Here is an 18,214-nt window from a genome sequence, read left to right as displayed (position 1 = left end):
AGGAAAATCATTTAAAGCAGCTGGCTTTCAAAGTACGCTAAGAGAAAAGTGTCATCCGCGATGACAGGAAGATTGATCTCTCCCTCCTTGGGTGGTAGCTGTATTTCTATTGGCAGTTTAGTAAAATGTGTAATTTCTCATTTGTTCTAAGCCAGGCTTTTCTTCAGCTTTCTTTCAAATAATAACCTTTACTCTCCCAAGAGAATTGGAAGTCCTAGAGATTTTGAACAGCGAAGTTTTGGGTGGGACTCAGACAGTTTAAATCATGTGTTGGCTATGTAAAGAGAAAAAGACATGGGAGAATGGCAGGGAAGGAGGGTGAGAAAAATACAAGTTCAATGGGCACTAGACGACAGCAAGCCTTTCAAAGCTGTTTTCAGTATCTCATGGAGGTCCAGACTGCTACCACGGTGAGGGCCAACACCAGCAACAGCGCCATAGCTGCAGAAATAACCACCTGGCTGGCTCTCCTTTACCTTGATGTACTATAGGTCCATTCTGCACCTATAGCCTGTGCTGTACTCTCAGGGACATAGCATATCCTGCATTATGAAAGAGATCTACAGCATCCTGGTGAGGCAGGTTCTTCAGGTCTTGGTCATTTACCTGAGGATCCTCTAGGCAGGTTGATCTCTTCCTCCCTGACTAAATAATCCACCCTTTTGTTCATGTTTTACTGCTCTTCTAGCTTCCTCCTAGGGTCAGCAGGTGCTCTGCACAGGTGAAGGTAAATTGAGCTCTGCACTGTGTCCCGAGTATAGGTTTCTTTTTTTCCACATCTCTGATTTTTGTCCTTGTCTCTAACTTAGGACCCCCCCCCCCACCGGCTCCAGAGAAAGCCAAATATGCTGCCTAATCAATCTACAGGTTGCCCCACTTCTGGCTAGCCCATCTCCAGTCCTCCCCTGCCCTCATGCTGACAGCCTGCATCATGGTACACCTTTGCAATGGACTGGAAAAACCATTACAAAGCTGGTCACTTCTACCTGCCTTTGAGTCTCTGCCCAGTACAGTGCTGGTGGCTCACTCCCTGCTGTAGCGAGCTTAGTACATAGGTTTGATTTCCCTCCTGGTTAGCATTTATTTCTGTAATCCCTCACTTTCTACCTTATGAAACAACTCAGCTGCCTTTAACACGAATAGTCATGCCCTCAAAATGGCCTTTCCTGAGCCCCCAGGTTCTGCTTTGACTTGTAGTTCTTCATGTGCACGTCTTTTTTTCTTTCAGGGTCTTCTTCTGTGCTTGGGGCCTCAGGAGGCCTCTGCTCAGTCCTCTTTTCTATCCAAATGCATGCATATCTTTGGTGATAGTGCCCACTCTTTAAGATTTTCATGAGCACTGTTGGGTTCAATTCCAAAATCACCATGGCCAGTCTTGTTCTGACTGTGAGCCACAAGCACCCAAATCAGTCTATTCAAAAGCAAAAGCAACACTCACTGCCCAACCCCACATGCACACCTCTCTCTCTCTCTCTCTCTCTCTCTCTCTCTCTCTCTCTCTCTCTCTCTCCTCTCTTCCCCCACCCCATTCTTTTAGTCTGAGCACATTCACCAAATCACCTAAGCAATGTAACTAAACACTGGGGATTACTTTGTCGTCCCTCAAAGTTCCCTAGAGTGTTTCCTTCTCTCCATCCCTATCACCCCTGCTTACTTTAGGACTTCTGTTAGAGTTTGGATCGAAATGTACCTCATAACCTCATATTGGAAAAACTATTTTATTTATTATTTTTATTTTATGTGTATGAATATATTGCCTGCATGTATGTAAGTGCACCCTTATTGTGTAATGCCCACGGAGGTCAGGAGAGGACATCGGATTCCCTGGAACTGGAGTTATGGATGGATGTTAGCTGCCATGTGGGTTCTGGGACTCAAACCTGGGTCCTCTGCAAGAGCAGCCAGTACTCTTAACTGCTGAGCCATCACTCTAGTCCTGTAACCTCATATTTTGAACACTCGATCCCAGCTGATGGGACTGTTTGAAAAGCTATGGAACCTGTGGGAGGTGGGAGCTAACAGTAGAAGTAGGACTTTAGGTGTGGGATTTTGAAGGTTGTGCCTGGCCCCCTAGCTCCAGCAGCTCTGTTTTCTGAGCCACTGTGACATGAGGAGCATCTACCACACACTTCTGCAGCCTTGAACTCTTCCATGCCTTCCCCACCAAGATGAACTGAATCCTTCTGAAGCCATGAGCCAAAAGAAAAGTTTCCTTGCTTAAGTGTTATCAGATATTTTTGTTAGAGAAATAAGAAAATAACTAATATGACCTCCTGTCTCTTCCTAAATTATTTCAAGCATCTCCTAATTGGCTTTTCACCTGTGCCCCTTCTCAAACACTCTTCCTCTCTGTTGGTAGAGGTATCGTTCAAAAACACAGATCTGAATGTGTCACAACCTGCTTTTAAACTTTTGATATCTCTTCATTGTTTAATATTACAACATTCAAGGTCCCCCATGATATTCTAACCAGCCATGTATTTCCTGCCATGTCAGACTTTGAACTTGACGCTCTTAGCTTAGGCTCTTGAGAAAGTATGAAGCTTGAGCATGGCTTCAGGTTATGTCCAAGCTCAGATAATGTACTTTCTCTTTTACATCCTTGTTAGTGACCTGTGATCTTAGCTTGGAGTTCTCTGTGAAGAGATCTGTACTCAGGTGGCTAGCTAGTAGGAGGACCATGTCGGACAGAATTAAGATTGGTGAACCAAAGAATCCCCTCTGTTGGAAGCCTTTGTTCTGCTTGAATTTTAGGTGTGATTGAAAAGAAAGGGAAGGAAATACATGTCTGTCCAGAAGTGGAATTTCCAAGGCTTGGCTTGAGTTTTCATCTGCAGCACAGAGTGGGTCCCTGCTTGCAGTTCCACATGTGATCTTTTCCTTCCTAGGCCCCACTGATGTCCTCTGTCTCACAGATATGGGAAACAGCAACACCCCCCTTGCTCTTCAGAGCCGGGGGTGGGGTTTTCTAGCCGAGACTCTTCTGTCAACCAAACCAACAGGAAGAAAGAAAGTCAATACTAGAGCAACTGGCTGACTGCTAAAGTGGGCCTCATGTGGAAGGGAGATAATGGTCTGGTGATTCCACACGTAAACATTTTTAAGATGCCAATAGCCAGCAGGCAGCCTTTCACATCAGATATCTGTGAAGAGCATCAGCATTTGGAAGAAGGCTGGGAGACAAGGAGCCCCTCCCCAACCAATAACTCCCACAGCAACTTGTTCTGAAGAAAGGAGCAAGCGCCTTCCTCTATTTCCCAGTGCTAGACTGTGCCCTCCTGATTTACAGCAAGATTTTTGATGTTGACTAGTCAAATCTAAAGTTACTGCAGCTGCCTCTGCCCTGGTATGAATGATGGAGGAGGGAATACATAGAGCACTAAGACCCAGCTCTGTCCAGTAAGTCCATCTTAAATTACGGAAGCTTATTAAGACAGCACTGTGGGATAGGATGGTGATCTCGATGGGGCCCAAGGAGATGGCAGACACTGAGAGATGGAAATGCTGTGGCTAGCAGCAGGCGGGGACACTGCAGGATGCTGGTCCACATAGTTTATCATCACAATCTGCAACACACACGTACACACATTCGTACCCACACACCTGTATGCATCTGTACAAATACCTTCACACCTACTCACACTACACTTCCACATATTCACAAACACATATTGTGTACCTATACACACCTGTACACATATACATACCTACACAAATACACATAAATATCTACAAGACCTACCCATACTACACACAAATATATTTCATGCACAGACTCCACAAATACCTGACTATACACATATACATACACTTATGAACATATATGCAAACACACATACATACCGCACATACCTACATACTCTTTCTTACCTCCACACTTATACACACAAATACACATCTATATACCTATACATATACACATATCTGTATACATATACACATACCTGTACACATATACACGCCTACACAGATGCACACAAATACCTACATACTTAACCTCACCACACACAATTCCTCAAGCTCACAAATTCCTGCCTATACAATATATATAACTTATAAACATATATACAGACACACATAGCATTTCACATAGCTACATAACCCTTTCTTACCACTCATACACATATACAGATACAAATCTATATACCTAAACACATATACACAAATAAACACAACTATACACACTTCAATAACATTTACATCTGTATATACAAACATACATACCTGCACACATGCACACAAATACACACCTCTAACCTGAACACACACATACCCACAACACATACCTCCATATATTCAAATAACACATCTACACACATGCACATACATGCACACTTCCAGAATAAGCAGGGAGCAGTGCTCCCTGAGACCCTGAGGACATTCCAGGAAGCAACCTGCCGTGTCGGAGTAGTAGCCGTGATGCAGAGACACAGTGTTTCAAGCTCTTGTTTGCTTATTTTGGTGCTGCCTGGAGCCCAAAGGACTTCAAGTTCCCAGCCTTCCTGCCTCCGCTTCCCAAGCGCTGGCATTTCAGGGATGCTCCACGAGGCTCGGGACTGCAAAATAAAAAGGGCCCATTTCTTTGTGTTTGCGATGTGCTACTGTATTTAGGACATTTCTCAGCATACGTTCATGGTCTTCAGGAAAGGGCACAGCAAACGGCCCTCTGCTGACTATGATTCTGACTTTGTGACAATGGGATCTGGTACTCTACTGGGACTCATTTGTTTTGTAAAAACCTTCTTGGAGATTATTTCTAAATCCCCAGATACTAAGAGGCATGGTGGAAGCCAAGGTCGGATTATGTCCAGAGGCCAGTCTGGATTTAGGGCAACATGAGACAAAAACAAAAGCTGTGTTTACAGTGATAAAGCCATGTCGTTTTAAGGCAGTGGATGTGCCTTTGGGGTGAGGAGCAGGTGAGATACAGATAAGTGGAAGTAAGCCCAGAGAGGGTGTTTAGTGTAGGGTGCCTGACTTGATCCCATGATACCCTGGACTCTATCTCTCCTCTGGAAAGTTCCTATCCAGTACAGCTAGGCCTGCTGACAGACTCGGAGAGAGCTGGGAGTCATCACTCGAGTCCCAGGGTACCCACTGCCTGCTAGATGCTAGTTTCGGGGAGGGGAGCCACAGTAACTATGCTCAGCTGATACTGAAGATACCCAAGGCTCATCAGTGAATAGATACCGTTCTGGCAGCTTGCCTGCTGAGCCTGGGAGGCTTGGCTCTCCCTTCCCATCTGAATGCATTTCTGTGCGTTTAGGGAACTTGGAACACAAGTGATCATTGCTTCCCTGCCCTTGGTGGATTTTCATCAGACGTTTTCTGTGCAAACATGTTGAGAGAGGAAGGTTCTGTTGTCCTGTGCACTGAAGCCACACAGACCTGTCAGCAACATTCCTGCAGAAAAGCATGCCAAGGTGTGGGCATGCCAGGAAAATCCATAAAACCACCAGGCAAGAGAAGCACTTTGAGCAAATGCCTGCATTAGCACAAGGCCTCCTTCTCAAGCAGGGAATTTTCAGGCACTGATGTAAACTTCCTCTATAAAGCAGTGGAAACAATAGCGACTTTCTATGAAGCAAAGTTAGTTTGCTCAGCTAGACAGGAGCAGACCTAGAAAACGTTATTAAATGAGGGGCCATCCACAGCGGTGAGAGAGGAAATTGAAAATGTCTAGGTTCGTTTGGGCCTTGATTCACCTGTTGAAAATGAAAGGCTGTTCTGAATGATAAGCCCATGCTGACAAGCTCAGTGCTTAATCAGAAGAGCCCCGCAAATTAGTAGGTAATTCTGATGGAATAAGGGAACCTCTCTCAGGTGGAACATTAATTATCACCTGCTATAAAGGAAAGGTGACGATGTGGATTTGTCCAGAAGGCAGGAGGGAGCTATTTTCAGGGTCAGTGGATTTTATCCTCCTCTTTTTTTTTTTTTCAGAGCAAAAAGAAGCAACCCAAGAGAGCAGGCTGGTTTTCCCCAGTGAGCAGAGAGCCTGATCAGCTTCGTGAGCAGGAGCTTACAGGAAAAGATTAACATATGGTTGGTTCTTTTGTGTGCCTGGGCGGCTGCCTTCTGCTATTACTGAGAGCATTTCAGCTTAAGCCTGGGCTTGCTGATATTTCTTTAAAAGACATCACCCTGCCTCACTTCTTCCTTGGCCTGTTCTGGGACTAGGGTTATTAACCTTACTACACTTAGTGCACATGAGCACCTTCAGGTAGCTGGGAGATGGGCTGGCCCCACCCTTCCCTAAAACAACAGTGGTGGGTTGTTGAGGCCCAGTCCCTGGACTGTCCTCAGCCTCACTGGGACAGACCTGGAGCCTCAATCTCACACATAATGGGGTCCTTCAAGTTCTCTGTTTCTGCAAACTGTTCTCATGGCTGTGAATGCCTTCGTCCTATTTCTCTTGATTTCCTCTTGTCCTTTAGACCGACTGGGCTTCTGCCATGGTTTGAACAAGTCACTCAGTGCTTCACATGCTGAAATCTAATACCCATTGGAGGTACAAGGCAGTGGAAAGAGGTGAGAGCTCTCTAAGGTGACACAAATTAGATAAGGTCATTAGGGTGAAGCCTCCATGATTGAATCCTGATGACTTTATAAAGAGACCAGAAGATATATACGTCCTCTTCCGGTCTCTGGCCAAGTGATTCCCTGAGTAACCTCAGGATTCTACCAGTAACACAGTTACCACTGGATATGGCTCCTTGATCTTGTACCTCTGGGATGAAATAAAAACCTTTTTTTTGAGCAACCAAAACCAGATAAACTTCTGCCTTCTGTAAATGCCTCATCGCAATTTCCAAGTGTCTCATCTGTGCTTTTATTGTTACACTTGGAATCATGCTGGACAGCTGCTTTCTATGCACTTGGAGAGGGGGTAGTGAGGTATTACCTCAGGGACTAGCACGTGATGGGAACTTACTAGAGGTAAGAGTATATGGCTTACCCTGTATAGAAGTATAGGGTCCCGGGCCGAACTTCCCCTTGCAGTTGTATGTGGTGATAGGAAGAATGTGTCCTTCAATGGGATCCTGAAGGTCCATGAAGAATGGATAGGGAAGTATGGACATTAGAAACTTCTTGAGAAATGCCCCACTGTTGACCTCTGACAGGGGTGCACTAACAAAATCATTCATGGCATCTTGTTACTGTTCACCTGTCAGAAGGGGATGCCACTCCTAGATGAAGAACACGGAGGAGACCAACTATGTTAAATCCACACACCATGATTCCCACAGGGCATGCCCTGGAACTGGTTTTGAAGAGCACGTTGAGATGAATATGTCCTTCTAAACTCTGTAAATGATCTTAGGATTGTGGCAACTTTGGTCTCATCAGCTTTTAGCCTCATCACTTCTATCTTCTCTCATTGTTTCCCTCTTTCCCTCCTTCTAAGAATACAGTAGAGTGCATGGACCATGGATGTATTTACATGTGACTTATGGATAGACTGCAGGCAGCCTACACTATCTACACATGCTGGGGACAAGTCTCAGGTTGGTAGGGATATTGTGCCCCTGACAAACTGGTGTTTGGCCATCTGTGAGTAATAAATCAGTCTCCCCACTGCATGGACAAAGAGTAGATGGTTTCTTGCTATAATGGTGGTCTTATGGACAGGAATTGTGTGGCTTATCTTAGACTGAACTGTGCATCACTCATAGTAGGTCCTGGTTAAGCTTGTTCATCTGATAGAAATATTGCAGAATTAATGTAGGATAAGAGGTTAAAATATTATGCTAATTACAGATGGCAGAGAGAACTCTGGGATGCCTTCTACCTCCAGAGTCCAGGAGCCAAGCCAAGAGTACCATGGAGTGTGTGTACCATCAAAATGGGCAGATGGTAGACAGACATCTTCAAGCTCAAGAATCAAAGCTGCTATAGACACACGATTTCTTACTAGGTGAAGTGCACAGGTCATCTGTATGCTAAACCAAGAACATCAATACACGGCAGACCTGGCAGCTCACATTTTCTTGGCTTGAAATCTGACACATAGCAAAAATACAAATGGACAATAGAATTTCTGTTTTTTTTTCTAAACTCAAATAAAGTGCCTTCCATGGTGCTGGCACTCACTCAAGAAACAGTTGAATGAATGATTTGGAAGTGCAGGCAAGCTGGCTGGGACATCTGTCACAGTGCTGATGGCCAACGTGGATCTGGTGGGTCCAGCTGGCTGGGTGTGGCACCTTGTCTTTTCTTAATGTTCCTCTTGGAGGAGAGGGGAGTAGACTACCTCCCAAGTCAGAGAAAAGCCTTTATTTTGTTGTTGTTCAGGAGTTGTTTTAAGAAAATTCCCAGGATGCTTCTCTACTTGTTTCTCACAGCCCATTTACCTGTTTCCATAACAGGGATTGCTACCTTTCCAGCTCCGGGTCCAAGTAGCCCAGAGTCAGGGGAGATCGTTTCTTCCCAATTCCCATGTGTGTGTGTGTCAGTTTTATCATTTTCGACACCCGAGTTGTGATTGAGGTTTTCCCAACCAGCCCATGTTTTGGATGGCAGATTTTTGGCAAGGCTGCCAGCCTCATAAAACAAGGTAATGATCCTTAGGCAGCAATCATTTTGGCTGTTGTTTCACAGAAGTTGCCAGAAGAGTATAGAAAAGACCCAGTGATGTCAGTAGAATAGCAAGAGGAGAAGCAGCTGAAGCAGCCCTTGGATGGCCGGGACAGTGACTGCTAATTTTACAAGAGGTTGAAGACGTCCCGACACCTTTATAAGACACTAGAGGACCCACATTCACTCTTGCTGGCTGACTTCTCAATTCCTAGCACTGAAAATTTCAATAGGAAAGAATTTTATTCCATTGTACAGTTTTACAATTTTCTCTAAGGTCAATATTGCATGTGGAATGCCTAATGGGGAACTGCTATAAAAATGGCAGCTAATTATTACAGGTTAGCAGCTAAAACAACAGTCTTCTCTGGAGAGGTTGTGCATATAGGTTGAAAGATACAATAGGACTGAAGAGTATTTGATTTCTTTTTGTTTACCCGAGTCACTGGTCCAGCCAGGAAGGTAATATATAAAAAGGGACATTTTTGGAATAGTTGTTTTTGAATTATGCTCATGAAATACACACTGCACTACAGAGGACATGTGGGAAAGCCACACTCTGACCGCATGACTAATTTTTAAAGCCTTGCCTAGGGAGTACCCCCCCCCCCAAGAACACAGCTGGGTTATTCCTCCATGGACTGAATGTGTCAATTCTGAATTGAACTAAAATGAAATTGCACTCCATCATGGCAATGTGAGCTGAAGAGCAGACCCAGCAGCTAGGGCATGGTGAATAGTTCATACACCAAGAGCTATTATTTTATTAATTTTAAGAACATGTTTTACATAAAAACAGGCAACATCAAAAAAGCTCATTTGATAAATGAACATAGTATATCACAGATGATTTCATTCCACATTAACCTACAGTTTATTAGCTTAAGCTGAAGGATTAGGAAAAAATTGGATCTCATTCCATCTTTATTCAAGGGTACAAATAGTTTGAAAGTTATTTCATTAGGATCCCCCAAATCAAACACTAATCTATGCCATCTGATCCATGCTGCAAGTGATAAATTCAGTATCTTCAAAGGAAACATTGAATTTTTCCCCCTACCAAATTGAACCTTTTTGGAAGCATGTTTAAATAAGTCAAGCTCCCAGCCCACTTCTTTAGTAATGCCTGAACAAAATACTATTTAATTTCACACTCAACTAATCTTTTAATAATTTTCTTTCAGCCAGAATGAAAAAGGCTAATATTAATTTCCTAATAAATTTTTTAAAGTTGTTGAGGGTATGGCTGTAACCTTGGATCAGTTTCAATTTCTTTTATTCTGAGACTACACCAAAGATTAATGTCAATGAGAAGTGAGAAATTTTCCCAAGAGAACTATTCAAGGTTTTTCCCTTGTCACATCTGATTGACTTGGAATGAACTGACATTATTAGGATCTTTAACACCACTTTTAAAATTCTACTTTTAATACAGACAATGAAGGCTTTAGCACTAATTACTTTAAATTAACAAAGTATGTCACAGTCAAAAATATACAATTTTACATTAAAGCAACATTAAGGGTCTCAGTTTAGTTGACAAAAAGAAAAAAGTGTTGAGGAAATTTGCAGGTGTGATTTAGAGACTGCTTTTTCTTCAGGGATGCCTCATCTGTCTCCTTGGGCAAACCGCATGATCACAACACCTGCCAGTTAGATGCTCACTCACTGAGAAAAATGGCCACAGAAACTTCAGTGTTAGGCTCAACAACAACAACAAACAAACAAAAATGCCCCAATGTTTGAAGTTTCTGCCCTGGATTTCCTGTTTCCCACCAGTTTATGACCCTTAATGCTACTGGATGGATGGCTGCATATTTGAGATGATTAAGAAATAAAAGAGCAGCTTAAAAGCACCTCCTCCTTCCGTATGTAATTACATACAAGCTAAGGATTCCATGTGATGGTCCTGGGGACCCCATTTGTAACTGTTCCATGTATAAGCACCATAGAGCCCAATTTTAAAGCACTTTTGCAGTTATCAAATGTTTCATATGTCTTCAAGTTTCACTGATTTATTTGCCTTTGAACAGGAAAATATGAAGTGTGTTATTTTATGCTGGCCTTGAATCTGAATAGACAAGAGTGTTAATTTTGGAAGTGCTTTTAACCGCTGTTTTCCCAACAGACTTGCATGGCTTCACGAAATTTGATGATTAAATAAGGAAATTCATATTTCCAAAGAAACATATATCTGACCCTTTATACTGCATGCAAAATAAGGCTCTGTTTGAGGGAATTTTCTTCCAGACTCCTAATGGAAGTGGCAGGCAGCTCGTGGGAAAAGTGGACCTTTGAGCTGACTGACTTCAAGCTCTTAAAAATCTTTGGACAAAAAAAAGAAATCACATAATAATTTTTTAAAAATTAACAAATTACAGATTATAGAAACTATTTTACAATATATGCCAGATGACCCATTAAATCACACACACACCACACACACACACATCCAAATAAATGATTATGTTAAAACTACCATTGTGGACTTCTGTGTTTTCCAAAACTCTGGAATCACAGAGGGGATACAGCAGACATTTTGTTGTTGCATTTTTCTCTGAGGAGTTGGGAGGTTGAGAAGAGTGGGAGGCAAACCTTCACTCTTCAATACAAGCCCCAAATAACAAATTTGAGCCTGGGGCACATTTTTATGGTCAAATTAAAAACCTTTGAGAATAGGAGTTTATCATGGAAATGCTGACAGATCTTTACCCAGAGAAGGACTAGGGGTAACACAGTAATGTTAAGAACGATCTCCCTCAGCACACTCGCACTTCAGCATAGGGCACAGAGTTGTCTATAATGGACGCCGTGGGCCAGCAAACAACCGTGATTTAACGTGCTTGAGTCTTGGTCATTCGGTAGCTCTGTGACCCTCTAAGTCAATTTCTCTTTTCTTTTTTTTCAGCTGAAATATGCCTCAAAGGGTAAAGGATTGCAATTTTAGCTTTCATTCATGGATATACTGCTCTCTTTCGACAATATCTGACAAGCCTGTTAACCACCACTCCTGAGAGGGCTAAGCAGGAAAGTCTCATTGAATACAAAACACCAAGTGTTTTCAGTAGTTTATTCACATTTTTTTCTCTGCTTATTTTATTATGCACCACATGTAAGTTAGATGAGGGCTACGATAAAAACATTTTCAATGACTGAAATCTTACTTTTCCTTCTAACCGTCTGGAGCAAATCACATATTCATTCATCATGACAAATAAAAGGGTTTCTGCTACAATGTTGAGAAAAAAAAATGTGTTCGTTAGTATGAACTGTTCTCATCTACAGATTTACATGATACAGGTAATGAAGAATTGTTCCTCAACTAGTCTACTCTCAAACTGAAAAGATGAATCTTAAAATTCCCGTGAAAACACCTAGGTTGGTCACCGTGTTAGTAAGGAAGGACAGTTTCCATCACCAGACCACCAATAAAAGAGCTGTATTAAATACTCAGAAAAAAAGTGGAACACTAGTGGTGATGGTTAGGTTGATAATTACAGATATACATGGCCATAATAGTACATATTTGTTCTATGATAAGTGAAATAAAAAATAAGATCAATTTGGTCATAGAAATTCCTTAAGGAACACCACCACTTAATTATTTCAAACTGGAATTATCCCAAGAATGTTAAGAAACAAAAAATTTGAAAGCACTGCTAAAAGCAAAGCAATCCGGATACACCAACGTCATCAGCATGCCTTGTGCTTGTCTGTTAACCCTCCGAGTACATCTCTGACATTCAAGATCTTGGTAGCTTAATGCTGGAAAGATTACTGCATTATGCATTCCATCTGATTACTCAATATTTCTACTTGACAGGTCACATTCCACTGTTTATTCAGCATACATCACTGAAATTCTATAGTGATGTGCTGGGATCCTCATTCTGAATGGGTTCTGAATTCTTCTGAGCTGCCCTCTGCAGTGTGCTGAGAAACTTTCCCAAGTTCCTTGAAATGTTGACGGAAAAAGGCCAGCGCCCTACCTTGTGGTCCTATACCCTGGATGCTGTCGCAGTATGTTAATGCCCAGGGGAAAAACAGTAATTCAGAGAAAGAGAAGTGACACTCTACTGCAAGTAGGTCTCTGCCCATAGGAATTTTTTATTCGCATATGTAGAGTTGAGGCTCAGCTATGTAGCTACTTGTTAACCTTAGAATAGTGCTTTGCTTTATAGTTCCAAAGAAAGCAATAATTTCCGACCAGTTCAGCGTTCTTTGCTAAAAGGGCCTCTACCTATATATCAACACCCTTCTTGGTGGTCTGTGCCCTGCACCCACTCCCAACACCCAACTGACTGACTTACTGACTTATGCTACTTTGTGATTTTATGTGTTATCATTTCTGGGCTGTCTAAAAGGATTTAAAAAAAAAACCTCAATAAATGTTATATTTAAACGTAGAAGAGCAGAAATGTGGACTGAAATGTGGACAAGCAGAAAATGTAGGTCTCGGCTGTTATTTAAAAGTCTCTGTGCCTAGAATGTTGTTTAGGGACTATGAATAAAAAGCAGCAGTTGAAGATTAATGTAGATTCTGAAAATAAAGAACTGACTATAGAAAGGTTGTTTATAAATGCCAAGATATTAAAATACATTCAAAGTTGAGAAAATAAGTACTGCTCAGCCATTCCTGACACCATCACTGTCGACATTGTGGCAACATTTGCGCTGGCCCCTGCCTCTGAAATACCCCTGTATCTTTGTTGAGTATGCTATAATGAACAGGAAGCGGCAAGGAGCATTCTGAAATGTGATACACTCCCAAAGAAACTCGGGTCTGGAGACACAGGCCTGGAGAGACTGATTCCGTAACAGGAATGAAAATACCAGTTCCAGTCAGGTCTTGCTTGGCCCCAAACCAGAAAAAACAAGTCCCTCCTGGACAATCAGAGACAGTGCTATAAAAGAATATCATATTATGGCAGTTTTATCCTCAGAAGTATCTTCTAGGTAATACATTTTGCTCTTCTTGGGAGATGTGTAGGTAACCTAAAGGTGCTCATGGAATTGGTTTATTTCCTTAAGACCCATTTTTAGAACACTCTGGATTGTGTTCCCCACCTTGCTCTCCCTTCCGCCACTTTGCAGAGCACTTGCCCCTAGCTCCCTTGTGCTCCAGCTCTCCGACATAATACTTTTCACACTGTCTGTGGCTCCCCCACTGACAGTCAGGAAGAGCGGCTGAGAAAAAGCACAGGACCTTGGTTCCCCTTCCTGTTGGAAATTCCAGCCCTACAGAGCACCTGGCAATTTATTGCTCTTTATCACAGGTTGTTTCTTTCTTGTAGATCTTTTCTGATCCTGAGTGAACAGAACCCCCTGACTCACCAAGCACAAGCCAAGTCAAGGTGATTCCTCGAGGGTCTGTCTGGCACTAGCAGCAACTGATGAGGAAACAGCGTTTCTGAGGTGTCTTCAGCACATCTTTGTTAGGGAGACAATTTGTGGGGAGAGACACTGTCTACTTCTTGGGTCAGGCTGCCAATAACCCAATTCCCCCCACTACAGGGGGACTCCCTGCAGCAAACTGGCTTCTTAGAAAAGGGGTCTCTTTCTTCATGAGATTGTGAAGAAGGAGGGGTGCATAGGGCAAAGTTAACAACCTGTCAGTTCTAAATCACAGAAAAGGATAAGCAAGATACTGCTTTCTACACTCTTCTTAGATGTACATTTCAACATCTTGATGACACCCCTTGATCTGCAGCAAAATAAAGAAATGTGTGAATATATCTAAGGGCCTGAAAAATTCCCCAGAAAAGAGTCTTAAGAAAGTTCTATGCACTCAGAGGGCTAACATGTGCTATGTTACATTTGTAGATCCTAGCTTGACTGATGAAAACATTCATTGCTCTATGTTTAAAAAAAATTGCAAATTAGCCTTAACCCTTTAAGGACCCTATTAGCAGCAAATTACCATCTTCACAAACACCACATGCCATCTCATTCAGTAAAGGGAAATCTCTACAAAGGACCTGAAAACACACTTTCTGTTCTGTCATTCAAGCATTGAGTGCTAGATAGATCAGATGAAACTGTTTTACAGAAATTTGGGGGGGGGTAATCTCAGAGTCTCAAAGGGTTAAGCTAGGACTTTGAGTAAAAGGGTCTTATTAAAAGGGCGAGTTAGGGGAGCGAACAGTCTCGGAGGAGCTGGGGGAGTAGTCTTCCGATTCTGAGTTGAGTTCCGGCGGAGCTGGCTGTGCCTTGTACAGGCTCCTCACATCCTGGTTGCGTCTTCGTCGGAAAACCTGCCTCTCCTTATCAAGAGCGGTGGTCTAGCAGGGGCATAAAATGAGAAAGAGGACAATTAGGCCGGAGGAAATGGTAGGAGAAACTCTCTCTAGAAGTTCTGAGGTTGGAAAACAGTTGGTCAAGTTAACTTGTCTATTATGACTTGCTTCTGTCAACAGTCACCACTCTTGGGAAGCTTATTAGAAGACCTGGTCATGACACCAGCAGGCACAGGCAGGATGGATGATGTTGCAGTTTGGAACTGTCCCAGTGCTACCCAGACTTCTGCCAGCTCCACATCTATTACCCTTGATGGCTCCCAGACTGGCTAGAATCATTCCCACACCAAATGGGATCCTTGGTCCTTTGTGTACGACATTAGAAAGGCCCCACAGCCCACACTGAACAGCACAGCTTAGGGTGCAGGAATGCTAAAGTTGAATGATGATACAGATGTCAGGTATGGAAACAGAGCCACAAGCTCCCTCGGCTCTGCTGGCATCCCTCACTCTAAATGACCTTAGTCCTTTGATGATGGAGCATGGCAGAAGCTCTGGGGAGGACTGGTTGAATCTTAATAAAGCCAATGCTGAAACTGAACATGGCTCTGAATGCAGTTAAAACCCAATGGAGACTTTTCTATAGGTTTCACTTTATAAAGTTCATTTTCAAGAATCTGAGATTTTTGTTTCTATGAGAATTCATTCCAACCACTGGTCTCTAGGCCTAATTTTTGGGAGGAAACCTCAGGTGATCCCCAGGCTATACTATCTGCTTGTAGTCCTGGAACTTATCACAACATCAGAATGGGGAAGAGTGTTACTTCATCACAGACTTCATGGGTGTGAGGAGGCACGGGCCTATTATGGCAAACCCTTACACAGGAAGCAGAAGAGCAGGTACAAAGCCTGGAGAAAAACACTGAACAAATATATAAGCTGAAGACGTCTTGTCTGAAAGTCCCTCTTTAAAAGGGTAGCCAGGAGGTTATTCTGCTTTTAAGAGATTACTTTTCCTCTACAAGGATATATGCCACCTTTTTTCCTCTTGAAAATTTACTATTAGCTGCTTCAAAGAACTGAGATAAATTTATAGCCAGTCTGGTTCTGAGAACAAAGTGAAAACTAAGCCCTTCATAGGATTGTAGTATAGCATTAGAACAAGCTTAGATCTAAAATAGAGCAATCAAAGTTCCAAAATGAAGTAATAAAGAGCAAAATAGACACAATGTGTAGAACTAGGGCAGTAAATGGCTTGCTTAGGCTGAGCTTTAAAAAATGATCCACACACTGAATAACTGTTTCAAACCAATGAGGATGATAAACTTTAATAACTTACTTCTTGCCTCCTTGGATGGCTAATACAATGATTCAATGGCTGGTCTGTTGAAATGGCTACCTTTAATTCTACTCCTGGTTGAATTTTTAAGGGTCCTCATATGTCTAGTTTTTGGTTTTATACCCATAGATTTCATGAAATTTTCAGCATTATAAACCTAAATTCCTAACTTTATTTAAAACATTGTAAAATTACAACACATGGTATTTTGCTTTCAAAGCAAACTGAAAACGTTCCGTTTGTGTGGAGTTGAATGTTTGTAGAAAACAGATGTCTATTTAGTCTGCCTTACATAAAAAGCATTCTGTAGTTAATCCAAGGGTAATATAAACTCGTCTCCTGGTCATAAAAAATAGTTGTATTTCTACCTTTCTAATGTTGAAAAAAGTCATTGGTATTGAACTGGATCCAGATGAGGGAACACAGGCGGTCAGACCTGGATAGGGCATATAGGACTTTGCACTGTTCCTGTGGCCAACTCTGTGGACATTTACTCAGTTCTCTCATTGTTAAATTATGGAGCAGGAATAATTCCTTTCCACACTTATGGAGCTGCTTTAGGTAAAAATGAATGTGTAGGGCTGGAGAGCTGGCTCAGCGGTTAAGAGCACTGACTGCTCTTGCAGAGGACCCGGGTTCAAATCCCAGCACCCACATGGTGGCTACAAATGGTCCTTAACTCCAGTTCCAGGGGAATCCAAAGCCCTCTTCTGACCTCCGGGGCATTGCATGACATGGGTACACTCATATACGTGTAAGCAATACACTCATACACATAAAATAATAAAATATTTTTAAAAATGAATGTGTAAATGATTTTAAACAGCCAAGGCTTCCAGACTGTGAGGTATTCTTTTTCCCTTTGCATTTTGATGTAAGATGTTTTAAAATGAAGCAACTGAAGCAAAAGAAAGCCCCATCACAACACAGAGCACATCCCTTCCCTCCACTGCACTGATGCCCTCTCTGTATCTAGCACACCTCCCCATGCAGTGATTCAATAACTGACTTGTTGAAATTGACATCTAATTCTGATTCCTCTTGTTGAATTTCCAAGGACCTCCAATTATAGAGTTCTTCGTCTACTTTAGGTATTTATGATCAAGCTGGGAGTGGTGGCACACACCTTTAATCCCAGCACTCAGGAGGCAGAGGCAGGTGGATCTCTGTGAGATAGAGGCCAGCCTGGTCTACATAGTGAGTTCCAGGCCAGCTGGGGCTATGGGGTGACCCTGTCTCAGAAAGAGCCCCCCAAAATAGATATTTATGATCACCTATCCAGTTACTTCTTAGTTGTAGTCATGAATATAGGGCATTTCTCCACAAAATATATAATCCAGCTGATACAGAAGCTGGTGGCATTAATGTTGATCTTGGATGGTCCCTCATTTTCTTCCATTCTGATGAAGGCAATCATATTCTCTCCCTTACCTATCCTTTTGCCTAGAGAATCCTTGCTCTATCCCTGTTTAAGAGGTCAGCTCTACCCCTCCTGCCAGTCTCCCTAGTCATCAGCTTTCCCGATGTTCACTTTTCTAGAGGAACCCTTATGTTCAAATGCTCTTGGGTTTCTAGTTGCCCGATTCTCCAGTGAGTGCCCACATGACACTGATACTTGGAAAGATGTGTTACTCATTATCATATGTTCTGTAATAAGGGTTTGGTAGCAGTTTCTATTGGATTTACAGATGCTTAAGAGTCAAAGAGGCTATAGAAAGCATCTACGTCCAATGCTCTGTCTTTACATGAGTGTAACTGAGGTCCAGCATGTGGAGAGATTTCCCTAGTACAGCAATCAGAAAACTCACTACTCCTGTATGAGGCCCAAGCAACAAGCAACTCCTTCACATTTTCTCTGTAATCGATTCTAACAGGATAAAATGGGTCCCTGTGCTCGAGCAGCTCACTCCTCTGTTCCTATCTAACATGGTGGTGAAAAGACCCTGACCACAGGCAGTATCCAAGACCAAATGATGAGAGGATAACTCTCATTTAGGAGTGGGGGGGGGGAGTCATTTACCCCTCCCACTCAATCAGTCGACCTTAGCTGCATGGGGGGGGG

At 42.5% G+C, this 18,214-nt stretch overlaps 1 protein-coding gene and 1 pseudogene across 4 annotated transcripts in view; both read right to left on the bottom strand.

Annotated features, from left to right (window-relative positions):
- Positions 1 to 364: 364 nt before the first annotated feature.
- Positions 365 to 736, bottom strand: LOC115069920 (annotated as a pseudogene).
- An 8,691-nt stretch (positions 737 to 9,427) lies between these two features.
- The window catches only part of Dclk1 (doublecortin like kinase 1), a 344,211-nt gene continuing 335,424 nt past the window's right edge, over positions 9,428 to 18,214 (bottom strand). For all 4 annotated transcript variants that reach the window (XM_008830498.2, XM_008830497.3, XM_008830500.2 and 1 more), the window contains one exon: positions 9,428 to 14,858. In XM_008830498.2, the coding sequence (XP_008828720.1) occupies positions 14,801 to 14,858 (58 nt within the window). In that variant the 3' untranslated portion in view covers positions 9,428 to 14,800. The remainder of the gene's footprint in view (positions 14,859 to 18,214) is intronic.

The sequence above is a fragment of the Nannospalax galili genome, unplaced genomic scaffold (genome assembly GCF_000622305.1).
Source record: "Nannospalax galili isolate Female #2095 unplaced genomic scaffold, S.galili_v1.0 scaffold1354, whole genome shotgun sequence".
Taxonomy (NCBI): Eukaryota; Metazoa; Chordata; class Mammalia; order Rodentia; family Spalacidae; genus Nannospalax; species Nannospalax galili.
Note: the sequence above shows the minus strand (reverse complement) of the source record. Positions and strands in the feature narration are given on the sequence as shown.